This window comes from Otolemur garnettii, unplaced genomic scaffold (genome assembly GCF_000181295.1).
Source record: "Otolemur garnettii isolate 467f Iridium unplaced genomic scaffold, OtoGar3 scaffold00009, whole genome shotgun sequence".
Classification (NCBI taxonomy): Eukaryota; Metazoa; Chordata; class Mammalia; order Primates; family Galagidae; genus Otolemur; species Otolemur garnettii.
The window spans coordinates 5,348,053-5,358,291 of NW_003852404.1; the positions used below are offsets into that span (position 1 = coordinate 5,348,053).

General features: G+C 42.5%; 1 protein-coding gene across 1 annotated transcript in view; it reads right to left on the reverse strand.

The window, feature by feature from the left end:
- Positions 1–10,011, reverse strand: part of MINOS1 (mitochondrial inner membrane organizing system 1) — a 36,131-nt gene extending 26,120 nt beyond the window's left edge. Inside the window, exon 1 of the mRNA XM_003783841.2 lies at positions 9,877–10,011. Coding sequence (XP_003783889.1) covers positions 9,877–9,940 — 64 coding nt within the window. The 5' untranslated portion in view covers positions 9,941–10,011. The remainder of the gene's footprint in view (positions 1–9,876) is intronic.
- Between the last annotated feature and the right edge of the window lie 228 nt (positions 10,012–10,239).

The following is a 10,239-nucleotide window of genomic DNA, read 5'->3' on the forward strand; positions in this document are numbered from 1 at the left end:
CCTCCAACTCCTGGGCTTAGGCAATTCTCTTGCCTCAGCCTCCCAAGTAGCTGGGACTACAGGCACCCACCACAACGCCTGGCTATTTTTTTATTGCAGTTTGGCCAGGGCCAGGTTTGAACCCACCACCCTCGGTATATGGGGCCACCGCCTTATCCACTGAGCCACAAGCACCACCCACACCCAGCTAGTTTTATAGACAGAGTCTCACTCTCGCTCAGGATGGTCTCAAACTCCTAAACTTAGGCAATTTACCCAGCTTGGCCTCCCAGAGTACTAAGATTATAGGTATGAGCCTATATGCCCGGCAACTAACATAATTTGTTGAAAAGATTTTTCTAGGCAGGTGCATTGGCAGGTGCCTAGCTATTTAGGAGACTGAGGCAAGCTCAAGAGTTTGAGGCTGCTGTGAGCTATGATGCCATGGTACTATACCCAGGGTAACAAAGTGAAACTCTGTCTCCAAAAAAAAAAATTTGCTTTGGCTATTTTCAATTATTTACATCCTCACACAGATTTTAAAATCTGCTTCCTGATTTCTGTAAACTTTTTAAACATTATTTTTCTTGCTAGAAGAAACAGATAATATAAACTTCCTCACTGAATAGGTAAGAAAGTAAAAAAGAGATAAGATATTAGGGTAACAAACAGGATAGCATATTAACAGGCATTCAGTTAATGCTAGTTTTCTCCTTCTTTTTCTCTCTTGACCTTTAAATGAACAGGATCCAATCTAGCAATACCCTAACATTTCACTAGTGGGTCAATGGCCATAGTAAAAATATTACCACACCAAACAACTTTTATAAGTAAATATTTGTATTTTTACTTGGATTCAGTATTGAAATGCACTTGCCAAAGAAAGCAATTCAGCATATTTACTAATAACTGTTTCAGGCCACATTTTAGGAAAGCATAAAACCATAGCCAGAACAAAAATTCAAATGTTTTCAAATTCCATACAGTGCCTAATTACATTATTCTGTAATACGAACAGAAAATTCTCCTCTAGCAAGATCACAATGTTCCTTTATTCACAATGCTGCTGCAAATGGAAAAAGTATTTTTGCTCAGATTGTTTAAAAATATGTAAAACAAAATATGGCCACTAATTCAACATTTAACATGTACTAATTTGAAACCCAAACCAATAAACAACTCAAAACCTTTGATGTATTTTAGCTTAATCTAACTGATATCATTCCATGAAATGGAGATGTATCAGTTTGCAAACATAGGCTACCAAAAGGCAATTTTTGGTGAGTTACCAATGCTTTGTGGTAACCCACATTTGCCAGATGAACTGATACTTAAAGAAAAACAATAATTTGCTTTCTTCTTCCATGACTTTATTCAATTGGCTTCTTTTAGTAAAGCATTTTTTAAACATTAAAATGGATTTAAATAATTTAAACTCCATTGATTATCAACAAATACATAAAATCTGCTGGTTAATTCTAAGGCAGGTCAGCTGCTAAGCCATTACTGTCTACTTTCTTAGCAAAAAAGGAACACAGCCAAATCCTTTCTTTTCATGAAGATGAATGCACAGCAAACCACTAATTTTCATCTCTATTGACATAGCTGCATATAACCAGTGACCTATCTTAAGACTTACCAGAAATTAATAAACTGCAAAATGTTACCTGGGCCACCCCTTCCTCTCCAATTTGTCAAAAGCAATCCCATTCTCAGTTATGAAGGTCTGGCATTATGAGGCACCACCCCCTCCTAAGCCTACATTCAAGTTCTGTTAATACCACCTCTGTACTAGCACCATTCATTCCATCTATATGGAGCTCCCATCTTAGTTCCAGCTTTACCTCACCTGATCATCTATCTTACCTTTGGTATAAATTTGCAATAATACACTAACTCATTTCCTCCTTGCCTTCATACTAGCCCTCTCCAATTCATTCTCATGTACTTCAGTAATCTTCCTGAAATCAGAAATTCAAACATATTACTCTTCAGCTTAACATTCAGTGAGTTGGCTCGGCGCCTGTGGCTCAAGCAGCTAAGGCGCCAGCCACATACACCCAAGGTGGCGGGTTCGAATCCCCAGCCCGGGCCCGCCAAACAACAATAATGGCTGCAACCAAAAAATGGCCAGGCGTTGTGGCGGGCGCCTGTGGTCCCAGCTACTTGGGAGGCTGAGGCAGGAGACTCGCTTGAGCCCAGGAGTTGGAGGTTGCTGTGAGCGTGATGCCATGGCACTCTACCCAGGGGGATAGCTTGAGGCTCCATCTCAAAAAAAAAAAAAAAAAAACATTCAGCGAGTTTCTTCAAATGCTAAGCACAGAGCTGCCACACAAACCAGCAAGTCCACTACATACTCACAAGAAAACAAGTCCACACAAAAGTTGTAATCGATCACAGCAGTATTCTTCTTAATAGTCCAAAGTGTAATGACCTAAATGTCCACCAACTGATAAGTAGATAAACAAATGTGCTGTAACTATACCTCACAATGTTATTTGGTAACAAAAAAGGTGAAGTGTCAACACATGCTACAACATGGATGAACCCTGAAAACATGAGCTAAGTGAAAGAATCCAGACACAAAAGTATACACATTGCATAATCCCATTTAGGTGAAATGTCCAAAATAGGAAATTCCAGACAGAAAGTAGATTAGTGATTGCTTGGGGTTAGGGACATGGGAAGGGAGAGGGGAGGGGAGGAGTTTGGGAATGGGAGCAAACTCCCATTGCTGGGAGTCCCAGTCCCCAGTGTTCTGGGTTTCTTTTAGGGATAACTAAAAATATTCTAAAATTAGATGATTATGATGGTTACATAATTCTGTGAATATACTAAAATTGTACACTTCTAATTTTGAGGTCTCACTCTGTTGCTCAGCCTAGTCTTAAACTTCTAGACTTAAGCAATCTCCCATCTCAGTCTTGCCAAGTAGCTAGGACTACAAGCACACATCACTGTGCCTGGCCTTTTCTTTCTTTCTTTTTTTTTTTTTTTTTTTTGAGACAAGCTCTTCTTCTGTCACCTGGGCTAGAGCTCAGTGGCATCATCATAGCTCACAGCAACCTTGAATACCTGGGCTCAAGGGATCTTCTTGCCTCAGCCTCCTGAGTAACTAGGACTACAGGCATGAAACACCACACATGGCTTAAAAATTGTATACTTTATGTAGAAAATCTAGCCTAATCTGTTGCCCTTCCCCACATGAATCTTCTGATTCCCTAGAGCAGTGGTTCTCAACCTGTGGGTTGCAAATTAAAGGTTTGCAGCATTAGGAAGGTTGAGAACCACTAGGCCCTCAAGGACCTAAAGGATGAAACCTCCTTCATGAACAACTGATAGCTCCAAGCATGGGCTCAACTTCCACCTTTGCAGTTATGGCGCCTATGATTCTAGAGAATTGACTCTGCCACAGTGAGCTTCCATTTCTTCAGTGTTAACAATGGGGAAATAACCGCACAAGGCTGTAAGGATTAAATGAGATAAGGCATGCAAAAGATAAACATGCTTATTAGCACAGTGCCTGGCATACAGGAAGTCCTCAATAAATGGTAGTCATTCTCTTCATTCCCAGAAGTCAAAGTCTCCCTCTCCTCTCGCACACGGCCTGGACAGCTTCCAAGACCTGAAATGTAGTCCTCCACCTGGCCCATATATTAAATGTTTACATATTCTCCAAGATGAGGCTCAAATGTCACTTCCTCCTATCAGCATTTCTCAAAGAAATTAAGCCCCTCAAGGGTAAAGCTGGTGCCTATTCATCCGTGCACCACCTCCTGCCAAGGCTTATACCACAAATTCCTGGTATTAAATTATTTTGAGAAGTAAACATTAATGATTTCTATGTTATATATTAACTTGAATACTGATTATCAGGCTTCTATATGATTCACAATAGCCTAGATCAGGGTCAATGTGTTAATTATTCTAACTTATGAGCTCTACCTTCATTTACATTGAGTGCAGTTAACATTTACCAAGTACAGGCAATGTCCTAATTAGTCTACAGAGTTATCACATATTATCCTTACTTACAACAACTCTCTGAGGCAAGTACTACCATTTTATAGATGAGAAAACTGAGGCACAGAGAAATACTTACTGATATATTTATTTCTAATTTTAAAAATTGGGGAAACAAGCCTGTGTATAGTATGATAGTCCAAGAACCAAATACACCCATGACTGGCCTTTTTCCCTGCTAGTAAGATAATGAAAAACACTGTTGTGGGCGGCCCCCGGAGCTTCATGGGTAGGGTGCCGGCCACATACACCAGGCTGACAGGTTTGAACCTGGCCCAGGCCAGGTAAAACAACAACAACTGCAACAAAAACAAGAAAACAGCCAGGCATTGTGGCGGGCACCTGTAGTCCCAGTTACCTGGGAGGCTGAGGCAAGAGAATCACTTAAGCCCAAGACTTTGAGGTTGCTGTGAGCTGCAACACCAGGGCACTCTACTCAGGACAATGGCTTGAGACTGTCTCAAAAAAAAAAAAAAAAGAAAAAGAAAAACACTGTTGTGCCAGATACACCTGGCTTGCAAAGGACAGCCTTTTTCAGAAGAGTATCACAGCTTTGGCAACACCTACCCCCACCATGACATCTCCTTCCCCTCTTTTAGAATAAACTAGAATTTCTTGCCGATACATGGATTAGTAAGACTAGATATTCCTACTCTGGTCTCACAGTGGGAGCAAAATGGAGGGAAATGGAACACAGCCAATTTTAAAGCTTTCCAAGTCACATTAGGAATTCCCAAAACCTCCACATAGATCCAGAAAGCACTGGAATCTGATTTTCCTCAAAATGTCCTCCTGCAAATCCACATTCTAAGGCCTGGCCTCTGTCACACAGACAACATCAACTTGGTCATGAGGTCCACAGCCTGCCAGTACAAGCCTTAGGCACTCAAGAGTGAGTTGCAACAGAACTCTGAGGGCAATAATAGTGTTTCCATGACCCTTATTTGGACAGCTTAGAAATTTTCAAACCACAGGGAAGCAGCCCCTGGAAGTCTCGTAACTGATTTTCTCATCTCCTAAAATCTTACTTTACTTGGGAAATTGAAAACAGACATACCCTCCCATCCATTCCAAAGTTATGAGCCCAAGCTGGGGGCATCAGCTCTGGGGAGACCAGAACTATTAAGCCTCGTAATGTTGGTAAGATACTATGCCTTCTAGTCTCATTAAGAAATGTGTGACTTATTCATGCTCATGGATACACACAAGGGAAAAAATGGCACAGCTGTTTAACTAAATGGAGAAAAAAACCCACAGCATTCAATAAGTCTGATAAAACTTAAAAATAAATCCATTAAATTAGCAAAAACCATTAATGACGCATTCACATTAAACTAACGGAACATGCCACTCATAAAATGTAATATTCTTCACTTCTTTTTAATTTCCTGCAATAAAGCTTTGGCACTACCACTTAAAACACCACCACCCTCTATTTGTTTAAATACAGAAGTGCTTTTTGGTTGACTACTTTCAAACATTTCTAATGCTACTTTATTATTGAGACCTACTGACAGGCTGGGTGCAGTGACTCAGGCCTGTAATCCCAACATGCTGGGAGGCTGAGGCGGGTGGATTGCCTGAGCTCACAGGTTCAAGACCAGACTGAGCAAAAGTGAGACCCCATCTTTAAAAATAGGTGGCCATTGTGGCAGGCGCCTGGAGTCCCAGCTACTTGGGAGGCTGAGACAAGAGAATCGCTTAAGCCCAAGAGTTTGAGGTTGCTGTGAGCTGTGATGCCATGGCACTCTACCAAGAGCAACAAATTGAGACTCTGTCTCAAAAAAAGAAAAAAAAGACCCACTGAGAGTGATTTACATACACAGATGAAATAAAAAGCTTAGTAAAGCCTCAAGAACATAAGGACACAAGATCAAATGTGAAGTGGCAGAAATTCACATGAAATCTCCTTGGATTTTTCATATAAATGCTAATTTATTCAGTTAGTCAACATATTCTTGAGCAGCAAATATGGGCAGAAAAGTCAACAAAATTCTCAGCAACACATGCCATTCGTTTAACAGTAATTATCATATGTCTCCTTATACCAGGAGCTCAGTGCAAACAACATCAACAGTACACAAAAGTGTCTCCAGCTCTTATGAAGTTTATATGCCAGTGAAGTGGAACAATCACATAAAGAAACAAATGGCAGGGCGGAGCCTGTGGCTCAGTGAGTAGGACGCTGGCCCCATATACCAAAGGTGGTGGGTTCAAACCCGGCCCCAGCCAAACTGCAACAAAAAAATAGCTGGGCACTGTGGTGGGCACCTGTGGTCCTAGTTACTCAGGAGGCTGAGGCAAGACAATCACCTAAGCCCAAGAGCTGGAGGTTGCTATGAGCTGTGACACCACAGTACTCTACTGAAGGTGATGGAGTGAGACTCTGTCTCTAGAAAAAAAAGAAACAAAAAGAAAAGTGACCAAAATCATTTTTTTCCCACTACAGTCTCACTCTCTCCTGTCATCTAACATAGTTACTAAGTCTTAGATGTCATTTAGTGTTGAGTTTCACATGCACCCTTCTGTTTTATTTTCAAATTCTAATTAATGACATGAGCACTTACCCAAGTTCTAACCTAGGAATCATCTTTATAAGAAATAAAGATGGCTAGGTGCAGGGGCTCACCTATAATCCCAGCACTCTGGGAGGGTGAGGCGGGAGGATCCCCTGAGCAAGAACAAGACCCCATCTCTACTAAAAATAGAAAACTTAGCCAGAATTCATGGCAAGCACCTATAGTTAGTTCCTGCTACTCTGGAGGCTGAAGCAGAAAGATTACTTGAACCCGGGAGTCCGAGGTTGCTGTGAGCTAGGCTGATGCCACAACATGTTAGCCTGGGCAACGGAGTCTCAAAAAGAAAAAAGAAAAAAGAAATGAAAATAAGGCAAAATTAACTAGCAAGAGAGAAGATAAAGCATTTATCAAGTTCCTATTTGCATACCTGGCATGATGCTGGTATAGAAGCTAAGTATTACTATCTCCATATTATAAATAGAGGAAATTTTAAAGTTTCTCAAATATACCCATTCGTTTCCAATTTAACAGTTGAGAATTTTATCACCACACAATCACAGTACTGCTAGCTGCCTCTACTCCAAATCTGTTCTGTATAAAACGCTGCCAGAACAATCACACCAAAATTCCATTTATGTCACATTAATTCCCTGTTGAGGGCAATGAAATGCCTTATGCTTCTCTATTTGCCCACTGACTGGCCTACTGCTCAATAAATATTTGTTGCTTGAAACCATCCCACACTTCCCCACCAGCGTAGTAGCAAGCTCTAGAAGCAATCGTTTTTAAGACAAAGGTGTTGAATATACAGAATGCATGTGAAAAACTCAAAGGCAACTTAATCATCTTCAAAATAAAGTAGAATCTCTCTACATATTTCACAATTCTGATTCCACCCAAACCACCCCTCTTTTCTTCAGGGAAAAATTAGGATGCCTAGTTTCTAACCCCAACTCCTCCACTTCTGGCTATTTAACCTCTCTATACTACAATCTTCTCCTCTATGAAAGTTCAATTTGGCCTCTGCTCAAGTTCTTCCACTATTCAAGCCAAGGCCATTCAGTAAAGGTCAGATGAAGGCCCAGATCCCTTGCAAACTCTTAATGCATGACGTTAGCCCATCCCTCCACTTACTTGATTTAGAGTAGCTCTGCAGCAAAAAGAGACCCAGTCATTGTAACTTTTACCTGTAATCATCTGTTACCTTGCCTCATTCAATTATTCCACATGTGTATGCCCCACCTTCACTAAAGTCCCACAGGTAAATGACAGTGACACTACTCACTGCCTCAGGTGGTTATCAGCAGCACAGTATTAATATCAACAATTATTACTACCACCATTAACTGAATACATAATAAGTATGCCATAATAAGTATCTTATGTATTTTTCTGTCTTTAGTTTCTTAATCCTTTTAGATAAATCTCTTTATCCCCATTTCATAGTTGAGAAAGGATCTTACCCAAAGCTACAAAACTAGTGGGTGAAGAGTGAGAGTGGGCAATTCAAACTCAGCTCTGACTACTTCCAAGGCCCATTCTTAGCATGTAAAATAATTGAATGAGGCAAGGTAATAGATGATTATAGGTTACTGTTTAGTAATGACTTTGGTCATTTAACATCTAGGTGTCAAATCTTCTCTCCTAAATGCAAGCTGTTAACAGTAACAAAAAGTGTATTTTGAAAAGAGAAAACAAACTGTATTTTGGGGGTCATTTCCAGAATAACCCATGCCTAATAAGTCACCTATATTCAAGCCTTTACATAAACTCATTTAATTATCCCAACAACTCCATGAGACAGGAGTAATTATTACTGCTAATTTACAAATGAGGACACAAAGAAGTTAAATAACTTGCCCCAAATCACAAGGCTAACTGGTAAGTGCTGAATTCGGGGGTGAAGTGGTAACTGTGATAAACTGTTTCATTAATTCACTCATTCTCAACAATTATTAAGGACTCATCTAGGGGCTGAAGATAGAGTAGTGAATAAACCAGAAAACAACCCTGCTTTCATGGAGTTTCCAATCTTCTTTCCTTCCCAGTATTTTCACTTGAGGAGACAATCCTAAATGCTTTTAAAAACCCTAAGATTTGGCTCGGCGCCTGTGGCTCAAGTGGCTAAGGTGCCAGCCACATACACCTAAGGTGGCGGGTTCGAATCTAGCTGGGCCGCCAAACAACAATGACTGCTGCAACCAAAAAATGGCCAGGCGTTGTGTTGGGCACCTGTGGTCCCAGCTACTTGGGAGGCAGAGGCAGGAGACTTGCTTGAGCCCAGGAGTTGGAGGTTGCTATGAGCTGTGATGCCATGGCACTCTACCCAGGGGACAGCTTGAGACTCTGTCTCAAAAAAAAAAAAAAAGAAGCCCAATAAATAACTCTTCTTTAAAAAAAAAAAAAAAACCCTAAGATTTCCATGCAAAAATGTCAACTCTGGATAATAAAAATTAGTATCTAAGAAAGAGTATGGGATTGAAACAAGCAAACCTAGGTTAAATCCCCAACTTTGCCATTTGGCAGTGTGACCCACTAGCAAATCCCTTCTTCCACTATCCATTCATAGCCTGTAAAAAGATTTTTAATGAAACAATGCCCTAAGTTGCCCACCTAGCACAAAGCAGACAGACGCTCCAGGAGTTTCCTCTCTCCTCTCCCCCTACAGTGACTTCATCATTTGTGTCGTCACCAAGCACATGTTAAAAGACTAGGCGGAGTTACTATAGGACTGAAAGAGACTAACTTCTCACTTTTCAGCGCGATTCTCATTCCCGTTCAGATCATCACTAAATCTCCAATTTTGGGCCCCAGGCTACTCTGATTCAGATAGATCAGGTGACAAAGTCGGGAATGACAGCAATTCACATCACCGACTGGCAGTGTCTATAAAATGCTCCCGATGACCTTCTTCAGAAGACACTTTTTTGTTTCAGCTGGGGAATAACGTGGCCTCCTGACCAGGCTCCACGCCCGGTGCCGGGAAATGTGGCACCAGGGAGGAGAATTCCGGGGCTTTGGCACGAGGCTGTGCCCTGATACTGCTGCTATCCACTCGAAGAGTTCTGCGATTCCACAGCCACCTGCCACCTGCCAAACCGACGACCCCATCCCCGGTACTGCAACCCACCAGTCCCACCCGGACGGCGGCCCAGGCTCCGGGTCCTGTGCCCACGCCCCCGCCCGCGTAACCTTCCCTCGGGGCCTCGCGGGCATGTCGCCCGGTCTGACGGCCGTAACAGGCCCGGCGGCCTGACCTCGCGTGGGGCTTCCCTTCTGCCCCCCACGTCGGTCAGCGGAGGCTGCTGCTGGGTGCTCGGTCCCGGGCCGCCTGCCAGGACGAGAAGCCCCTTACCTATCTTCACGACCGCATCCGCCAAGCACCGGTCCCACTTCTTGCCGAGCTCGGACTCCGACATGTTCCCCACCAGCCGCTCCAGCTTTCCTTTCCACCCGCCCCGGCGTTCTGACTCCTGGAAAGTCTCGCGAGAGCTGGACCCAGGTCCTAGGCCCAGAAAGTTGGCGCCGGAGCTCCAGATATCGCGAGATGATCTGACTGCTTCCGTCTCTTCCGGTTTTTTCAGTTGGTCGTCTAGGTGACGGGTTGCCCAGAGGCCGGAGGTGACCCTCGCCTTGGAGCTACGCCTAAGGGTTGTGAAGCTGACAATTTAATTTCCTGGGTGCCATCCAGAGCCCTGTCGAGAAGGCCTTTCCTCTG